This window comes from Eumetopias jubatus, unplaced genomic scaffold, assembly GCF_037043125.1.
Source record: "Eumetopias jubatus isolate StellerSeaLion01/CBP00866 unplaced genomic scaffold, mEumJub1_p1.0 scaffold_8, whole genome shotgun sequence".
In the NCBI taxonomy this organism is placed as follows: Eukaryota; Metazoa; Chordata; class Mammalia; order Carnivora; family Otariidae; genus Eumetopias; species Eumetopias jubatus.
In genome coordinates, this window is record NW_028274814.1 from 78396910 (window position 1) to 78417843 (window position 20934).

At 40.2% G+C, this 20934-nt stretch overlaps 1 protein-coding gene across 1 annotated transcript in view; it reads left to right on the forward strand.

The window, feature by feature from the left end:
* LOC148163748 (uncharacterized) overlaps positions 1 to 20934 on the forward strand; it is a 52569-nt gene that overhangs the window by 13239 nt on the left and 18396 nt on the right. The window contains exon 2 of the mRNA XM_088025718.1: positions 19761 to 19840. Within this exon, the coding sequence (XP_087881844.1) occupies positions 19761 to 19840 (80 nt within the window). The remainder of the gene's footprint in view (positions 1 to 19760; positions 19841 to 20934) is intronic.

Here is a 20934-nt window from a genome sequence, read left to right on the forward strand (position 1 = left end):
AAGTAGACATATTTGGGGAATATATGGAAAATTGAGTCTAGAGGTGGTGATGTCTAGGAATGAGGAGCAATGAGCAGTGAAGGATGGGGCAACTGGCTCCAGAGTCAGGCAGACCTGGGTTCAATTCTCCTCTCTGTCACAATTTAGCTGGGCTAGAAAGACCATTCTGGATTTAAAGAATAGATTGGAAGAGTTTGAGACTGAAAGCAAGGAGACTAGCTAGGAGTCTATTACAGTCATCCAGACTTTATGATGAGGGCCTGATTAAGGGTAAAGCTATAGGGACAGAAGGAAAGAGATAGATTGAAAGGAAAGAAATGGATTGAGGAATATTTAGGAGGTTGACTTAGCAGATTTGAGAACATACATAATACATTAAAAAGAGCAAAGAGGGGCGCTTGTCTGGCTCAGTGGGTAGAGCATGTGACTCTTTTTTAACACTATTTATTTATTTATTTATTTATTTATTTATTTATTTATTTGAGAGAGAGAGAGAGAGAGAGAGCACTTGCGTGCACCCAGCAAAGGGTGGGGGAGGAGCAGAGGGGAGGGAGAGGGAGGAGGAAAGAATCTCTGGCAAACTCCATGCTGAGTGGGGAGCCCCACACCGGGATTGGGGCTTGATCCCTGGACCCTGCGATCACCACCTGAGCTGAAACCAAGAGTGGGTTGCTTAACCAACTGAGCCACTGAGGCGCCCTGAGAATGTGACTCTTGATCTCAGGGTTGTAAGTTCGAGCTCCACCTTGGGTGTAGAGATTACTTAAAAATAAAATCTTGAAAAAACAAAAACAAAAACAGTAGAGGACTTCAAGAAGAAGAAGAAGCAGCAGTGGTGTAAGGAAAAGAATAAAAAAGAACTGGCCAAAGGAGGAGGAAAAGCAGAAGATTTTGTTGTAGAGAAACAAAGGAAGGGCAGTGTCAAGTAGAGTGCTGAGTAATAGCAAATACTGCAGAGGGGTTGTTAATAAGGACAGGGGAATGTTCATTGGATTTAGCGACAAGGAAATAAGTATATAGTAAGGCTTGGCACAAAAGACCTAAAACATGTTTCCTGGCCCAGAGGAGCTCAAGGTTCAGTGACTGAAACTGTTAAACACAATACATTGTGTCCAGTGCTGTGAGAGAGAGGACCCTGCAGGAGCTGCCAACACAAAGAAGTGTGTTGCATTTCCTGCCTTCATCCTGGTACAGTGTTCAGGGTCTCACCCCACACTGTTGCCTCTGTCTCATTTGTGGAATGATCGTGCCTGCCTGTCTCACACTGCCCTTCCTCATGCAAGTGTGAGTGTAAACAGATAAATTCAAGCAAGGAGGTTTCTCTTAAACTCTCTAACAAAAACACATCTCGAACACTAAATTTAAATAAGGAGATGGACACGATTATGCTGACATCCTGAATTTATATTTATCTTTACTTTAGGGTTCTGCACTGATCAATGTATTGAGTGATTTGGTGCTCACTATGTATGGCCTTTAAAGATTATCTGCTGCATTCATCTTGGCCAAGTTCCACTGTTAACAGTTTAGGTAAGACTATGACCCACATCTGAATTCAGAATTTTATTTAAAGCTTAACATTATCTTTCTCAAACTCTGGTCAACACAATGCAATATTACTAAATAATGGTGTTTTTTTTTTTCTGGATAATAATGGTAAGAATTATCAATGATTTTGGTAACTGAGTTTCATCTATTTTGGGAAGGACTTTGGTGTGTATAGCAGAGAGAAATATTAATGAATTTCTATTCCAGAAGTAAGACTTATGAAATAACACAAACACCTGTACTCTGTAATATTCAAAATATATCTCTGGCGTTGTAATATAATGCTTTGAGGTCACTCATGGATGTTCAGTCACTTACTGAAGCACTCTTTTGAACAACATATTTATGTCCTGAGATTCACATTTTAATTTGTAATTTTGCTCTGACTTTGGGGAGGTACTGGGGAGGTAGTTCACCTAAGCCTATTGATGAAATCTGACATTTGGGAAAAGGGGACGAAACTAGAAGAGGCTTAAAGGCATCCTGAGAAGAGAAGAAAGAGAAGGAATTGGAGAAGACAGTAGATAATCTCAGTTTTCCATAAAACACAATTTATAATTTGGTTGCATTTCATTAACCCAAATTACACACACTCACAAGAATGCACACTGAACCGCTAAGCTTCCGTCCTCCCCCTCCTTCCCCTTAAAGCAGATGGAAATTAGGTGGCAGCCTGGGAAGGTTGCCATGGTGCCCTGGCTACAGGGATTTGATAGTAGTCAAGGGAAGCTCCAGAGTCCCCTCCCCCAACCATCCAAATGTGCACTTCTCTTTTTCTTTCAAATTCTTGTCTTCACTAATTCCATAGTATAGATAAATCAGTGTGAAATTGATATACTAGTGAACAACAGAATAGATGCATTGATGTAAGAAGTAAAATACTGAGGAATTGTAACTGGCCCATTTTCATGTAGCACTAGCCACACAAAAAGTCAGACTTCACTTTTAAAATGACTTATACAACATGCCCCCATCTTCAGGACTTGTATTTCTTTCTGGCTTTATCCCTTTGGATGACCTGCAGGTATCTCAAGTTCAATATATCTAAATAGAATTACTTATTTTTCTCCATTAACCTCTTTAGTATTCTATAGTCTCAATTACTCTGTATTCTCAAGGTCAATTCATTGTCATCTTTCTAGTCTACCAAGATAGATTAAAATAATAATAACCTTATATAATAATAAAACCTTATATAACTTTTACATGATATTTCCTATATGCCAGGCGCTATTCTTAGCACTTTATGTATAACAGCTCTTTTAAGTTAATCCCAACTGATCACTAAATTCTATCAATTATATTTCAAATTGTCTTAATAAATATTTGCAGAATGAGCAAATGACTAATTTTCTAAAGCTTGACCAACTTTATTAGCCCAAAGGGGGCTAGTTCAAGGGGAAGGTGTAGAATATTTAGGACTTGGTCTTTGAAGCTGCTTTTTTTTTTTTTTAAGATTTTTTATTTATTTATTTGACAGAGAGAGAGAGACAGCGAGAGAGGGAACACAAGCAGGGGAAGTGGGAGAGGGAGAAAGCAGGCTTCCCGCCGAGCAGGGAGCCTGATGTGGGACTTGATCCCAAGACCCTGGGATCATGACCTGAGCCGAAGGCAGATGCTTAACGACCGAGCCACCCAGGCGCCCCTTGAAGCTTCTTCTTTAAGTATTACATATATAAATCTAAGAGCCAAAATAGTAGAGGATAACCCTTTGTAACATATTAGAATCATCCTCTATACTAGTGTTTCCTAAATGTGCTGAAATAACTAGGGTGCTAGTTAAAAATACTGATTCCCAGTCCCTGCATCAGGCCACAGAGTCTGATTTAGTAGGTCTAATACAGTAAATAGTATTCTTTTAGAATTAATATTTACCATTTTGGAACTAAAGAGTTTTACTGGGTTTGGGTGGTATGATTCGGTTATTTCTGAATTCTGAAAACCACTGGATAAGTTGACAGAGAATTACTCTCCAGATGGTTGTAATCTTGAAAGATATAACTCCCAAATGACACCCAGCCTAAAAAAGGTGTTTTGGGAAACACTTCTCAGTCTTCATTTTGATTTAAAAATCAATTATGGGGGCACCTGGGTGACTCAGTCTCTTAAACAGCCAACTCTTGATTTCGGCTCAGGTCATGATCTCAGGGTCCTGGGACTGAGCCCAGGGTCAGGCTCCACGCTCAGAAGGGAGTTGGCTTGAGGATTCTCTCTCTCCCTCTCCCTCTGCCTGTCCCCCACTCTCTCTCTTTCTCAAATAAGTAAACAAATCTTTTTAAAAAATCAATTATACATGTGCAGAAAAGAGGAAAGTCTGGGTTTCCCTTCATCTCCCCAGCCTAAAAGATCATTTAGGAAACATTTCTTCATTCTGCTGCATGTGTAGAAGAGAAAAGATTAGAAGAGGCTATGAGTTTTTTTTTCTTTACCTGCTTATAAGAAAAGCTATCTGTTATTTTGGTATACAGATTATAAGAGAGAGAGAGGTTTACTCAAGATAGCATGGCCTGAAATAAGTTTCCTCCGTGGTAAGATTGTCTCTGGATTTAGTATATGTAATAAGCCCACTATTTTTTTTTTTTAATGATTTCGGTATTTTTAGATATATGAGAGAGATTTCACTCTCATCCCTCATGTTACTAAGCAACATGTCATACAGTTGCTAGGAAACAGACTAGCAAGCTTGGGGGCACGTCAGTTCCTTTATCACCTTGCATAACACATGACTATACCCTAGAGAGTTTTACAGCCTTAGAGAAAAGTGAAAAAAGTTAATGGCATCTAGAAAGGATAGAAAAAGTGACAGGGGTGGGGGAATGGAATAAGGAAAAGAGCAAGGTATTTGAGAAGAGTGTGTGAGGTTGGCAGAGGAAGGCTATTACACAATTTCCTTGAATGAGTCATGGAAAAACCTTAAATTGCCAATGCTCTATTTCATATTCTGTATGCTTCTACCTTTTCTAGAAAGAAATTAGAGACTCCACTTGGAGAAGAGGCTCTTTCAGATAGTATCACTGAAGATTATCAGAAGGATAAAAATCTATTGTAACTTTGTAGAAGAGTGCCAATTACAAACACATTAAACAAGTCACACCTTATTTAAAATTCCAAATCAGATCTGCAATACCATTTCATTCCATTTCTCCCTCAAAAGAGTAAAAACGGACAGCACTAAGAGAGAGGTTAGGATATAAGTGTTCTTGAACAAACTGAGAAGCAAAATTAATTGTCATACAGGCTCCTGGGCAGTGTGTTTCTGTACAGAATTTTAAAAATTGAATATAAAAGGGGGAAAGAAGAAGCTGCTGTGCTCTACCCGGAAGACTCTGCGGTATCTGCAGTAAGAAACCAGGCTCCAGATTTCCTTGGTGCTTGTGAAAGGTTGAGTCTTTGTGTCTCTGGGGCCTTCACTGTTGCTGGCAACCAGGAAGCTCCCTAGCAATTGTTGCTAAGTCCCCAATACCTCTGTTTGCCTGAAACCTGAATCAGTGCCAGAAACACCAGAGATAAAAATCATTGCACAAAACCCAGCTCCCATTATCCCCACTGGTCCTGCTGCAAACAGTCCGTCTTGTGTTCGGTGAAAATCAGTGTAAAATGGAGACTTCACGCCAAGAGTTCATCCTCAATATCCTCTTCAGCGCAGGGCACTGAGAGAACACTGGAGAATGGTTTAATTAAAACAAAATTTATATTCTGGTGTCACCAGCTTTAACTAAATGCCTAACAGTCTGAAAGAGGAGCACAGACAAGGAAGATTTCATCAGATTTAGATGACTTCCAGTTCTGAGGTCCCATCATGTTTGTTTGATAGTTTGAGATCACCTTAGTGACCACAGAAGTCATGGTACAAATAATGGTACCATTTCTTTCTTTTTTTTTTTTTTTTAAGATTTTATTTATTTATTTGACAGAGAGAGAGAGCAAGAGCGAGAGCAGGAACACAGGCAGGGGGAGTGGGAGAGGAAGCAGGCTTCCTGCCGAGCAGGGAGCCCAACGTGGGACTCGATCCCAGGACCCCTGGATCATGACCTGAGCCAAAGGCAGACACTGCTTAATGACTGAGCCACCCAGGTGCCCCAATTGTACCATTTCAAATAGGAGTCCATAGATTCTGATAAAGATCCATGTCAGGATCATCCCCAGAAATAACCTACATCATCTCTTGAAATTAAACATTGGCTCTTAGGTGAGCTTCACCGACCAGTACAACCCACTTACTCAAGCCATCCTGTACAAATACAGACCTTAAATTTTGCTTCCTGTGTATCTCCTACCCAGATGTAGACTGTTATAGCTCTGAACTTAACCTGGAATCAATTGCAAATTTGGGCTGAGATTTAGAAAAGATTGATGCTGAGATGACATAAATATCTCCTTCCATCAGGCATCTAGCCACCAAAAGCAAGTCTGAAGAGATAATTATTGTGATTATTACTAATTTTTGAGCACCTTATCGAGGCTAACTACTATATTATCTAATCTAATCTTCAAAATAATTCTTGGGAGTAGGTACAGTTATATTTGCTTTATTCCTCTGTTGAGGAAACAGGTTCAGAGAAATTATAATATGCCCAAGGTCTCTCATAGCTAATGAGTGACAAAATGAAAATTCAAACCTGGACCAATCTGTCTCTGGGTTTGACTTTGAACCACTACTCTATGCATACAGTTTAATAGAGAATGCTTCTTATATGGGAATAAATGGTGTAGTACATCACATCTGGTGATCACATCAAGGTGAAGAGTATGGGTTCTGGGGTCTCTCTGTCCCTTTATAGGGTAGTTGAGACTCAGAATGTCTGCTCCCTCTGGGGTTGGCTTTTCCATAAAGGCCCCAACCCATCCACCAGAACTTTGCAATGCCCCATCCTTGCATTTCCCCAAATCTAGATAATTCAATATGTAATAACACTCCATGGCGTCTTTTTTTTTTTTTTTTTTTAGATTTTATTTATTTATTTGACAGAGAGCGAGAGAGCACAAGCAGGGGGAGCGGCAGGCAGAGGGAGAGGGAGAAGCGGGCTCCCCGCTGAGCAAGGAGCCCGATGCGGGGCTCGATCTCTGGACTCTGGGATCTTGACCTGAGCCCAAGGCAGATGCTCAGCGACTGAGCCCCTCAGGCGTCCCTCCTTGGGGTCTTTAGGTGAATGGTTCATATTGGGCTCTGCAATACCAGCCCAGTCAACTTGGTAGTCCTTTTTCAATGTTAGGCAAAGACTTGCCCCTAAAGCCTTTCTGCATTTATCTGATCTCCTCTTCTCATTTCCTTATCTAATAAGAACAGGAGATCATTTTTAGGGACTGTGTGATCTGAATTCTAATTTAGAAAAGAATGCCTTTTCAAAAGAACCAGTTTGGAAAGCTGTTACAGTTTACATTGTCCAGAGCTTCGATCAGTGCCTTGGGGATCACATTTTCTCAAAATCTTCATTTTAGAGTAAAAGCTTTCCTTTTCCTTTTCCTTTGCATAACCAAAAAGCCCACTGAATTGCTATTTTCAGAACAAAGAAGCATTTGATAGCTAAAAACGCTTTCATTCTTACATACACACTGGGCCGAAAACATGAAAGGGTCCCATGCACATGGTGTGCTGGGGCCTGCTTGTTGGGGTTCATGCACAGATTGTAGGCACCTCTTTCCAACTTTGTATTCAGTGAGCAGTGTATCAGCAGTGTAACTGCAGGGAAACCTAGCCCATCCTTGTGGCACTGGGCATCACGTTGCTGTATTCTCATGTTGTGTAAATGAAGGAAGTCATCTGCTCCATGATGTAGACTAATACAAGTTTTATTAAATGAGGGCCCTCAAACACAAGACTTGGTAGAAATTGTGTTCACCATTTGACATGGGACAGGCTCTTGTATGGCCCATAGCTTCTCAGAACATGGGGTACATCTGGCAGTGTTATAGATAGAGGTACAAAACAGGTGGCAAGGACAGCATAGTTTTCTCATAACAGCACCTATGGGGGCTTTTGGATTCTGAGGTGATCACCTAAAGAGTCTTTATTGAAATCTATAGATGATAGGCCTTATGTGTGAGAAGCCTTATGACCTAACTTGGAATGGTAATTTTTGAAAAATGGGATTTAAAAATATAATTTCTATTGCCAAGTGATTTGAGAATATTTATAATAATAGCTAACATTTCTTAATTTACTGCTGTGTGCCAGGATCTGTTCTAGATATTTTACTTGTGTTTACTTGTGTTAACTCATTTATTCCTCATTATAACTCTCAGAGATAGGTACTATAATTATCCCCATTTTACAGATGATAAAATCGAGGCACAAAATGTTTAAGTAAGTTGCTGAAGGTCACCAAGTAAGTAACAGAGCCAGAGTTCAAACCTAAGAAGTCTGAGTTTGAATCCTTTGCAGGCCTTTCCAGTATACTTTTTTTTTTTTAAGATTTTATTTATTTGTTTGAGAGAGAGAGAGAGAGAGCACATGATTAGAGAGAAGGAGCAGGGAGAGGGAGAAGCAGACTCCCTGCTGAGCAGGGAGCCTGACAAGAGGCTCAATCCCAGGACCTGGAGATCAGGACCTGAGCCAAAGACAGACACTTAACTTCTGAGGCACCCAGGCGCCCCTCCGGTATACTTTTCATACTAAATATAGATCAAGCTTAACACTTAGGTTCTTTTCTTTCTTTCTTCCTTTCTTTCTTCCTTCCTTCCTTTCTTTCTTCCTTTTTCTTTCTTTCTTTTTCTTTCTTTCTTTCTTTCTTTCTTTCTTTCTTTCTTTCTTTCTCTTTCTTTCTTTTTTTTCCTTTCTTTCTTTTTCCTTTCTTTCTCTCTCTCTCTTTCTTTCTTTTTAAGATTTTATTTATTTGAGAGAAAGAGAGAGAGAATGAGCAGGGGAGAGGGGCAAAGGGAGAGGGAGAAGCAGACTCCGCACTGACTGGGGAGCCAGAAGTGGGACTAGATCTCAGGACCCTGGGATCATGACCTGAGCTGAAGGCAGACGGTTAACCAACTGAGCCACCCAGGCACCCCAACACTTAGGTCATTTCTAATAATTTTTTAACAGAACATATACAGTACCAATCAGTATTTTTCTAACATTTGACCATTGACCCATTGTAAAAAATACATTTTGTGTTCATATTATATACCCCAAACAAAATAATATTCTTACTATGCATAATATTCTCTGATATTTTCTATCCTATTCTATTTCACTTTTAAAATACTGGTCACAATTCACTAAATTGATTTCTCGACATACTAATGAATGGTAAACCTACTGTTTGAAATTCACTGTAGTAAGTTTTTGTATATGTGGCCCTATGCCATGGTTTGGTTTACTACTGGTATCCTATTTTATTTTATTTTTTAAGATTTATTTATTAATTTGAGAGAGAGACAGAGAAAACAGGGGAAAGGGGCAGAGGGAGAGAGAATCCCAAGCAGACTCCGTGCTGAGTGAGAAGCCCAGTGGGGCTCGATCTTATGACCCTGAGATCATGATCTGAGCTGAAACCAAGAGTCAGACACTTAACCAACTGCACCACCCAGGTGCCCCCTGTTATTCTATTTTGGAGTAGAATTCACAGTATTCTATTTCCTTTCCAATTACCCTATGGTCTAGTGGCAAAGTCACTTGAAGATGGACATATGATTTAAAAAGATGCAAGAGGCAATGGAAGTCTGAGCTAGGCTGGTGGCAGTGAAAATGGAAAGGAAGAATCTAATGTGAGAGTTTTAGAGGAAGATTTTCAGGATTTGACAGGACATGAATGACTACTGTCCCTCCCCAGATGATACAATTAGTAATGTCCTAAGGGTCCAGGCTGGGCAGATGTGAGATGTAAAGTACGGAGCTGTGGGTCAGTTGTATGTATTAGCTGTGGTGTATCAAGTTTCCAGGCTAGTGGTGCTCAGGTTACCATATTCTAAAGCTGAATTGCTAAATCCAAATGGTTGAAACAAGAAGAGAAGATGGGGCACCTGGGTGGTTCAGTCGTTAAGCATCTGCCTTCGGCTCAGGTCATGATCCCAGGGTCCTGGGATTGAGCCCCACATCGGGCTCCCTGCTCGGCGGGAAGCCTGTTTCTCCCTCTCCCACTCCCCCTGCTTGTGTTCCCTCTCTCGCTGTGTCTCTTGTCAAATAAATAAAAATAAAATCTTAAAAAAAAAAAAAAAACAGAAACAAGAAGAGAAGACATGAAGCAAGCAAGTTAGAGACCCAGGAGAGTTCCTGCCTACAGAAGTTCTAACGATCTGAGAAGGCAGTAATAAGGTGAATCTTGAGGAAAAGTCAAGCAAATGATTCCTGTCTGTGGGTCTGAGTGTTCCTTGAGAGTTTAAGTAAAGGAGATGGTGGTAGGCACAAGCGTGTGCTGGATACTACTGGGAAATCAAAGATTAATATACGGCTTCAGGAGCTGAAAACCTAATGCAGCATCATATGAAGGAGCATCATTAAAGAAAAGCTTTTATTTTTTTCACCACCCTGCACAGCTAGCAATGATGATATTTCTATAGTGCCTTACAGTTTACAGAGAGCTTTCACCTCTGTTATCTCATTTAATCCATTCATCAACCATGTGGGACAGATACTGTTTTAATTTTATGCACATAATAAGAGAAAAACTTTGGTCTCGAGCTTAAGTATATCTAGACTTATGTATTTTTTTAAGGTTTATTTATTGAAGTAATCTCTACACCCAGTGTGAGGCTCAAACTCACAACCCCAAGATCAAAAGCAGCATGCTCTTCTGACTAAGCCAACCAGGCACCCCCCACTTTTTTTTAAGTTTAATTATTTTTTTTAAAGTAATCTCTACACTCAACATCCGGCTCAAACTCGTGACCCCAAGATCGAGAGTTGCCTGCTCTTCTGACTGAGCCAGCCAGATGCCGCCCCCACCCCACGTATATCTACATTTAGGTTTCATTCTCTTTCCACCATTTCAGAGCTCTTTATCAGCAATTAACTGTCATCATCAAATGAAATTTACTTGATAAACTTGCCTACTGTAGAAGATGTTCTGGGAAAAGAGCATAAAAATAAGAAGAATCAACGATTAAAAACAAACACCTGAAGCCTTATCACCTGCTAAGATGGTTATAATAAAAATGCAGATAATAACAGTGTTGATGAGGATGTGGAGAAATTGGAACCCTCATACACTGCTGATGGGACTGTTAAATGGTGCAGCCACTTTGGAAAACAGTTTGGCCATTCCTCACAATGTTAAATACAGAGTTAGCATATGACTCGGCAATTCCACTCTGTGTTATATACCCAAGAAAAGAAAACATATGCCCACATAAAAGCTTTTAGACAAATGTTCATAACAGCATTATCCATAACAGCCAAAAAGTAGAAACAACCCAAACGTTCGTCAACTGATGAATGAACAAATAAATTATGGCATATCCTTACAAAGGAATGTTATTCCACAATAAAAAGGAACGATGTGTATGTTACAATAGAGATGAACTTTTTTTTGAGTCTGTCAACACTGATTTATTTATTGAGCAAGCATCTTGAACCATTTCCACACATTACCCTCCCCTCTTAGCCCTTATTCATATTCTTTTTTTTAAAAAGATTTATTTATTTATTTGAGTGTGTGCACGTGTGAGTCGGGGCGGGGAGAGGGAGAGAGAGTCTTAAGCAGATTCTGCACTGAGTGTGGAGCCAGATACCGTGCTCAATCTCATGACCCTGAGATCATGAAATGAGCCAAAACCGGAGGCTTAACTTACTGAGCCACCGAGGAGGCGCCCCTTAATCATATTCTTCTATAGCATTTACAGCTACCTGAAGGTTATCTATCTACAGGTAGTTTGTGACTCCACATGAATATAGGGTTTTTAAAATTGTTTTTAATTTTAATTTCAGTATAGTTAATATACAGTGTTATATTAGTTTCAGGTGTATATATAGTGATTCAACAATTCTGTGCATTACTCAGTGCTCATCATGTTAAGTTTACTCTCAATCCTCCTCTCCTATTTCACCCATCCCTTTATCCACCCCCCTTCTGGTAACCATCAGTTTGTTCTCTATAGTTAAGAGTCTGTCTCTTGGTTTGCCTCTAGAGATGAACTTTGAAAGCATGTTGCTAAGTGAAAGAAGCTGGACATAAAAGGCCACATATTGTATGATTTCATTTATATAAAATGTCCAGCATAGGCAAATTCCTAGAGACATAAGTAAATTAGTGGTTGCGTGGGGCTGGCAGGGAGAGGGTATGTGGGAAGAAGTTGGAGAAAAATGGGGAGTGACTGCTAATGTGTATAGGATTTCTTAGTGGGGTGATGAAAGTCGTCTAAAATTGATACATATAGTTGCACAACTCTATGAATATACTCACAACCATTAAATTGTGCATTTTTAAAAAGATTTTATTTATTTATTTGACAGAGAGACAGCGAGAGAGGGAACACAAGCAGGGGGAGTGGGAGAGGGAGAAGCAGGTTTCCCGTGGAACAGGGAGCCCAATGCGGGGCTTGATCCCGGGACTCTGCAACCATGACCTGAGCCGAAGGCAGACACTTAACGACTGAGCCACCCAGGCGCCCCTAAATTGTGCATTTTAACTGGGTGAATTGTATGGTACATTAATTATATGTAAACAAAGCTTCTTAAAAAAAGATTATAGTCATGAAAAAAAATTATTGCCTGGTTCTGTTCACTGAATATAATATCCCAGTAGCAAAGAGCTCCCTTAGCACCAAGATAGTGAGTTTTAAAAACTATTCCCAAGTCATTTAGGAGATTAGGGTATCTCAGAATAGAATGTGATAAAAGAATCTAACTGCATTACAAATGTATGAAAAACCTCACTGAAGAGGATAGGGAGAAAAAATGCTGATCCAAGTAACTTTGGAAATGAATGGAATCTGTAAGACTAAAGGCAAAAAGAACTGTAGATAAGTCCTGCACTCTAGGCAATAAAGTTGTTTTCCTGAGGGTACAAGTTAACAATTCTGAAACCACTATGTATCTATACTGGAACTAAACAATTAAGTATATGGATAGTGGATGGTGGGAGCCAAATTTATTTCCTACTGTTGGAGTTGCATGTTACAGACAAGCAAGAGGAGAAAGTTAAAATATGGTAATGGATTAAAGTTGGAGGCATTAGTAAAAGCCCCTCTTTAGCTTAATATACACTTAATAGTTACGTATAAAATATTGATGAATATGTGTGTACATACAAGACTAGTATACAAAATATATTTCTTTTCTCTGCCAGCTGAAAATGTGTAGAACCAATGACACCCCAACAGCAACAGCACCCCTGTCTTCTGTTTCTTTCTTTCTTTTTTTTTAAGTAAACTCTACCTCCAATCTGGGGCTTGAACTCATGACTCTGAGATGGAGAGTCACATGCTCTACTGACTGAGCCAGCCGAGTGCCCCCTAATCTTGTGTTTCTTTCTTTCCTTTTTCTTTTTTTTAAGGTTTTATTCTTAAGTAATCTCTACACCCAGTGTGGGGCTCGAACTCACAACCCTGAGATCAAGAGTCGCACACTCCACCAACTGAGTCAGCCAGACTCCCTGACCTATCTTGTGTTTCTAATAACATTTTTCAATAAAAGGAACCAGAGCTCCTTGGAGAAGTGACTGATTCTAGAACTAAGGCAAGACATATGCAAGATGATCCTGGAGCATCTTATAGTGCCAGAAAGTAATGAATTGCTAAAAAAAACCCAGAATGACGAGGTATGTCAAGGGGACCCAGGAGCCAATTGAAAAGAGCCCAGTGGTCAAAGCTGGAGCGATTTCAGCAACAAATAAATGAAATAGTACTAAATTAAAACCCGGAATATGAAATATTTATGAGTACATACTGATATCAATTAATTAATTAATTAGTGGAGGTGAATCGACAAAGCTCCCATGCAGAAGAATTTCAAATAATTTATGTAGATACACAGCCTTAAGGAGATGGAGTGTAATTTACCACTCCTTAAGTATGGGTTGTGCATAACAGCTTCCTTCCAAGGAATACAGTATGAAAAGGGAGGAGAAGAATAACTTTTTTTAAATTATATTTTTAATTTTAATTCCAGTATAGTTAGCATGAAGTGTTATATTAGTGTCCGGTGTATAATATAGTAATTAAACAACTCTAGACATTACTCAGTGCTCATCATGACAAGTGTGCTCTTTAATCCCCATCCCATATTTCCCCCCATCCCCCCACCCACCACCCCTCTGGTAACCATCAATTTGCTCTCTATAGTTAAGAGTGTGTTTCGGGATGCCCGGGTGGCTCAGTTGGTTAAGCGTCTGCCTTCGGCTTGGGTCATGATCCCAGGGTCCTGGGATTGAGTCCCACATCGGGTTCCCTGCTCAGGAGAGGAGTCTGCTTCTCCTTCTCTCTCTGCCTGCCGCTCCCCCTGCTTGTGGGCTCTCTCTCTCTGACAAATAAATAGAAAAAAAATCTTAAAAAAAAAAAAGAGTCTGTTTCTAGGTTTGTCTGTATGTCTCTCTCTTTTTTCCTTTGCTTATTTGTTTTGTTTCTTAAATTCCACATGTGAGTGAAATCATATGGTATTTGTCTTTCTCTGACTGACTTACTTCACTTAGCATTATACTCTCTAGCTCCATCCATGTCTGTTTATGTCTTCTGCCCATTTTTCATTTGGATTATTTGTTTTTGGGGTGTTGAGTTATATCAGCTTTTAAAATTTATTTTATTTTTTAAGATTTTATTTGTTTATTTGAGAGAGAGAGAATGAGAGATAGAGAGCACGAGAGGGAAGAGGGTCAGAGGGAGAAGCAGATTCCCCGCTGAGCAGGGGAGCAGCATGTGGCTGTCCAGTTTTTCCAACACCATTTGTTGAAGAGACTGTCTTTTTCCCATTGGATAACCTTTCCTCCTTTGTCGAAGATTACTTGGCCATATAATTATGGGTTCATTTCTGAGTTTCCTATTTTGTTCCATTGATCTATGTGTCTATTTTTGCAGTACCATAGTTTTTTATTACTACAACTTTATAATATAACTTGAAGTCCAGATTTGTGGTATCTCCAGTTTTGTTTTTCTTTTTCAAGATTGCTTTGGCTATTCAGGTCTTTTCTGGTTTCACACAAATTTTAGGATTGTTTGTTCTGGTTCTGTGAAAAATGCTATTGGTATTTTGATACGGATTGCATTAAATCTGTAGATTGCCTTGGGTAATATAGACATTTTAACAACATTATTTTCTTCCAACCCATAAGCATGGAATGTCTTTCCATTTCTTTGCATCATCTTCAGTTTCTTTCATCTATGTTTTATAGTTTCAGAGTATACGTCTTTCACCTCTTTGGTTAAGTTTATTCCTAGGTACTTTACTACTTTTGGTGTAATTGTAAATGGGATTGTTTTCTTAATTTCTCTTTCTGCTGCTTGTTATTAATGTATAAAAATGCAACAAATTTCCATACATTAATTTTATATCCTATGATTTTACTGAATTCATTTATCAGTTCTAGTAGTTTTTTAGTGGAGTCTTTAGGGTTTTCTATATGGAGTATCATGTCATCTGCAGATAGTGAAAGGTTCTTCCTTACCAATTTAGAATGCCTTTTTATTTATTTATGTTATTGGATTTCCATGGCTAGGACTTCCAATACTATGTTGACTAAAAGTGATGAGAGTGGACATCCTTGTCTTGTTCCTGACCTTAGGGGAAAAGCTCTCAGTTTTTCCCTATTGAGTATGATGTTCTCTGTGGGTTTTTCATATATGGCCTTTATTATGTTGAGATATGTTCCCTCTAGGCCTACTTCATTGAGGATTTTTATCATGAATGGATGTGGTACTTTGTCAAATGCTTTTTCTGCATCTATTGAAATGATCATATGATCTTTTATCCTTTCTCTTAGTGATGTGATGTATCACATTGATTGATTTGTGAATATTGAACCACCCTTGCATCCTAGGAATAAATCCCACTTGATCATTATGAGTGATTTTTCTTTTTAGAGAGGGAGAGGGGTGGGAGGGGCAGAGGGAGAGGAGAGAGAGAGAATCTTAAGCAGGCTCCACACCCAGAGCAGAGCCCAACATGAGGCTGGATCTCATAACCCATGAGATCACGACCTGAGCCAAAATGAAGAGTCAGATGCTTAACTGACTAAGCCATCCAGTCGCCCCAAGTTTTTTTTTTTTTTTTGGATGAATGATTTTTTTTTTTTAAGATTATTTATTTATTTATTTGAGAGCAAGAATGAGATAGAGAGAGAGAGCATGGGGGGGCGGGTCAGAGGGAGAAGCAGACTCCCCGCTGAGGAGGGAGCCTGATGCGGGATGCGATCCCGGGACTCCAGGATCATGACCTGAGCCGAAGGCAGTCCCCCAACCAACTGAGCCACCCAGGCGCCCGAATGATTTTTTAAAATATATTGTTGGAGGGCGCCTGGGTGGCTCAGTTGGTTAAGTGACTGCCTTCGGCTCAGGTCATGATCCTGGAGTCCCGGGATCGCGTCCCGCATCGGGCTCCCTGCTCAGCGGGGAGTCTGCTTCTCCCTCTGACCTTCCCTCCTCTCATGTTCTCTCTCTCTCATTTTCACTCTCTCAAAATAAATAATAAATAAGGGGCGCCTGGGTGGCTCAGTTGGTTGGGCGACTGCCTTCGGCTCAGGTCATGATCCTGGAGTCCCGGGATCGAGTCCTACATGGGCTCCCTGCTCAGCAAGGAGTCTGCTTCTCCCTCTGACCGTCTTCCCTCTCGTGCTTTCTATCTCTCATTCTCTCTCTCTCAAATAAATAAAATCTTAAAAAAAATAAATCTTTAAAAAAATAAAATAAAATATATTGTTGGATTTGGATTGCTAGTATTTTGTTGAGGATTTTTGCATCTATGTTCATCAGAGATATTGGCCTGTAGTTCTGTCTTTGTGGTGTCTTTATCTGGCTTTGGTATCAGAGTGATAGTGGCCTCATAGAACAAATTTCAAAGTTTTCCTTCTTCTTGTATTATTTAGAATAGTTAGAGAGGAATAGATATTAACTCTTCTTTAAACATTTGGTAGAATTCACCTGTGAAGCCATTTGATCCTCGACTTTCGTGACAAAAAAAAATATAAGTTAAGCTGTCAACCCATCCATGAGTTTTAGCATCAGTAAGATAAGTTTGGATAGCCAACAATTGTGCCTTCTGATGTGATACAGTATGAAGCATACAGTGCTACTTATGACATGGATCCTTGAACCTGAATCTAATCAAGCATTAGAGCTAACTTCTAATTTACAGGAAATATGGAGAATAGAGGAGTAAGTTAAATAAACCATTAAGAAGCAAATAAAGGGGCGCCTAGGTGGCTCAGTTGGTTAAGCGACTGCCTTCGGCTCAGGTCATGATCCTGGAGTCCTGGGATCGAGTCCCGCATCGGGCTCCCTGCTCAGCAGGGAGTCTGCTTCTCCCTCTGACCCTCTTCCCTCTCGTACTCTCTCTCTCTCATTCTCTCTCTCTCTCAAATAAATAAATAAAATCTTAAAAAAAAAAAAAGAAGCAAATAAAGAATGGCCCAGGGGCTCCTGGATGGCTCAGTTGGCTAAGCATCTGACTCTTAATTTTGGCTCAGGTCATGACCTCAGGGTTGTGAGATCTAGCCCTGTATGGGGCTAAGTGCTGAGAGTGGAGCCTGCTTAAGATTCTCTCTCTCTCTGCCCCTTCCCACCCACTTGAGAGCACATACATAAGTTGTCTCTCTCTCTCTAAAAAAAAAAAAAAAAAAAAGAGGTCCATACTCTTAATTTATTTTTCTTTTAATTATTCAGCAATACAATGGCATGGGGATAAAAAAAAGGGAATGGTTTTAGGTTAAAATAGATAAGAGACATAACCAAAATAATGTGTTCCCTTTGTCTGGATCCTAATTAAAACAAACCAATTATAAAAATAAAATTTTTGAGATAATTAGGGAAATCTGAATATGGACCAAGGAATTTTTGTTAATTTATTAGTTATGATAATGACATTGAGGTTATGTAAGAAAATGTCCGTATTTGTTAGAGATGGATACTGATGTGTGCAGAGGTAAAATGACATGAAGTCTGCTTTAAAGTAATAAAGAGGGCTGCCTGGGTGGCTCAGTCGGTTGAGCGTCCAACTCTTGATTTCAGCTCAGGTCATGATCTCAGGGTCGTGGAATCCAGCCCGTGTTGGGCTCCATGCTCAGCATGGAGTCTGCTTGTCCCTCTCCCTCTGCTCCTCCCCCCCGCCCCGCTCACATGCATGTGATTTCTCTCTCTCAAATAAATAAATAAATAAAAATTTAAAAATAATAATAAAGAAAGAGAAAGGGAAAGATGAAGCAAGTGTTACAAAATCTTGGTAATTGATATATCTAGGTGATAGGAGTTAATTATAGTATTCTCTCTGCTTTTGAATATGTTTGAAAATATTCCTTAAAATTTTTGAAAAGCCAGTTGCAGCAAACATACAACGTATTTCATTTTGATAGAATTCAAAGCCAGTGTGGTGCGCTCGGTGATGCATTGCCCAGATCTCCCTTTAGTGAGGGTTATTGCTCTCACTGCTGGGAGAGGCTCTCAGCTGTGAGCCCCTTTAGAGACTGCTTCAGCTGTAGAGAGCTGCCCGCCCAAGGTCATGCCCCCTCCTCGGGTGACATTGATGTGGCAGTACAAAGCCCTGGCCATCTCAGCCCAACGCGAGACAACTCTGAAAGGCCACTGTTGCTCCAGAGCAACCCCAACCTGTGGGGTTGGCTACGGCAGCTGTTAGGCCGGTATCACAACTTGATTTATCCTTTTGCCTAATTCTGCTTCCTTGCCCTCCCTTCCCTAGAGGTTGATCCCCAATATATTAATAAATATTAATAGATATCATACTTGCCAAACTCCATCTCAGAGTCGGCTTCCCTGGGAACCCTATTTGTGATAGTCTAGGGGGGTTAATTGTGTCCCCCCCACTAAAATTTATATGTTGAAGTCTTAACCTCCAGGACTTCAGAATGTGATCTTATATGGAGACAGGGTCTCTAATGAGATAATAAAGTTAAAGTAAGGCCGCTAGGGTGGGCCCTAATCCAATATGACTGATATCCTTATAAAAAAGGAAAATTTGGACACAGAAACGGAAACACATAGAAGGAAGATGATGTAATGGACACTGGGAGAAGTCAGCCATCTACAGACAAGGAGAGAGCCTAAAAGAGCTCCTTCCCTCACAGCCCTCGGAAGGAACCAACCCTGCCCACACCTTGATCGCAGTCTTCTAGCTTCCAGAACTGTGAGACAATAAATTACTATTGTTTAAGGCACCCAATGTGTGCTACTTTGTTATGATAGTCCTAGCAAACGTATAGAGACAAGCAAAACAAAATACTTTTGTCTAGAAATGTGTATGTATGTAGGAAAACTATCAAAAAAGCAAGAGAATAAGAAGCATACTCTTCTGTGGGGGAGTCAGGGGTGCCGTGCAGGGGAAACAGGGAGCTTCATCAGTTTGTGGGGGTCTGCTTCTTGAGATGGTAGTGGTTTCATGAATACTGGTTGGTTGTTTTTTGTTTTTTTTTAATAGGCTCCACACCTAACGTGGAGCTTGAACTCACAATCCCCAAATCAAGAGTCGCACGTTTCACCGACCGAGCCAGTCAGGCACCCCTCATGAATACTCATTTTATTATTATGCTTTAAAATAAATTCTTATGTTTATATAAAAATTTCATAACCTTAAAAAATGTCGTAGATAACCGGTCTCAATTGTAGAACATGTGCGAAGTTCTCTTGCAAGTTTGGCATTATAAGAGAAAGAAGTAGGGACAAACACAGAAGTCTGTTTCTCCTCATAGGGACCAAAGTGTGGATAGGAGACTTTCTTTGGTAATATTCATTTCTGGTCCTTCTGGATCTCTTTCATGGCCAGTTGAATGTGACAGAAGGGGGAAAAAATCCATACTTCCATTTCTCATACCCAGGAAACATGTTGTTCATTTGAACTCAACAATGGATCAGCTGAAGTGACTAATTTCTGTAGTTTTGAGAATGGAGTCAGCAGATTTCTATAATTCCAACATTGACTGCAGTAGGAAATAATGTGCTCGACCTCATTCTACATCTTGCCAGAAAATAAGATTAATGTTCACCTCAGAACAGTAGTATGAGGCTTGATATTTCAGAAGAGGTTTTGGATGAGAGGTGTTTAAGGAATCCGACCTGTTTGGGCTGTAAGTGAGATTGGCTGTTTTCTCTTTTCACTAAACAGAAATTCTATTTTGTTCTTCCTTTAGTATCAACCTGGTGCCTGGTACTCCCTCAGAGGCCCACAGACCTAGCACTCTCACCTTTCGGGGTGTGAAGCCACACTCAGGTAAACCATTGCCCTGCTGCCCCCTTGTAGAGCATGCCTTCCCCTGGGGCTCAGGTAACGAGCCCTTCAGCAACATCCACACAGGGATCACTGAGGGCTGAGCTGCTCCAGAAAAGGCAATTAGCCTAACTAAGGTGGGAAAGCAGTCCAGTCTCAGAACCTGGCAGCTAAAGGGACTGGAACTCAAATGACACATCTAAATGTTTGGGAGTAAGGAACAATGAAAATGAGCAATGGCTTAAGTGGACCTTTAAAAACTATTTGCCTGGGTGCCTGGGTGGCTCAGTTGGTTAAGTGACTGCCTTTATTCAGCTCAGGTCATGATGCCGGAGTCCTGGGATCGAGTCCCACATTGGGCTCCTGGCTCAGCGGGGAGCCTGCTTCTCCCTCTGACCCTCTCCCCTCTTATGCTTTTTCTCACTCTCTCTCAAATAAATAAATAAAATCTTAAAAAAAAAAAACCAACATTTGCCCACAGCAGCAATCATGTCTTTATTTTTTGTGTGTGTGTGTCTGTGTCTTTATTTTTTTTAACCTCAGGTAAAGGGCACGGTTGAAGCTCTTCTCAGAAAACAGGTGGGATTGAGGAGATTTATTTATGACTTACTGGAAGCACAAAGAGAAGCTTTTATTGTTGATAGCTAGGCTGGGTGGATGCCAGAGCCGACCTAGTCCTTTTTTATGCTGACTGCTTGCTCAGAAATTGTATCAGAGAACGGTAGTGAAAGACCCAGTGTGATTTGGAACAATTATGGAGACTTTAGAGCCATCCCAATTCTAAGAAACCATCTGAGGGGACATAGAGAAGCTGTACATTCTTTAGCTTTACGTGGAAATGCTGTTCAGCTCATGCAGGAAAACTTCCTTGCTTGAGACAGCTCCGCGTGGCCAGCCGTTCGTTCAGTATCAGCCTCCTTCCTCTTCCTTTGAAACTACAAATTCAAATTCAAGCTTTCAGCAAATGCCTCCAGACACCTCCAGAAGCAAAAAAATCTAAGGAACACATCATTGTAACCAATTGTTTTAAGCTTGGGAATATTTTTCAGATTCCAAAATGAGAGAAAGGGACAGGGTGTGCATGCGGATGGCTTGGG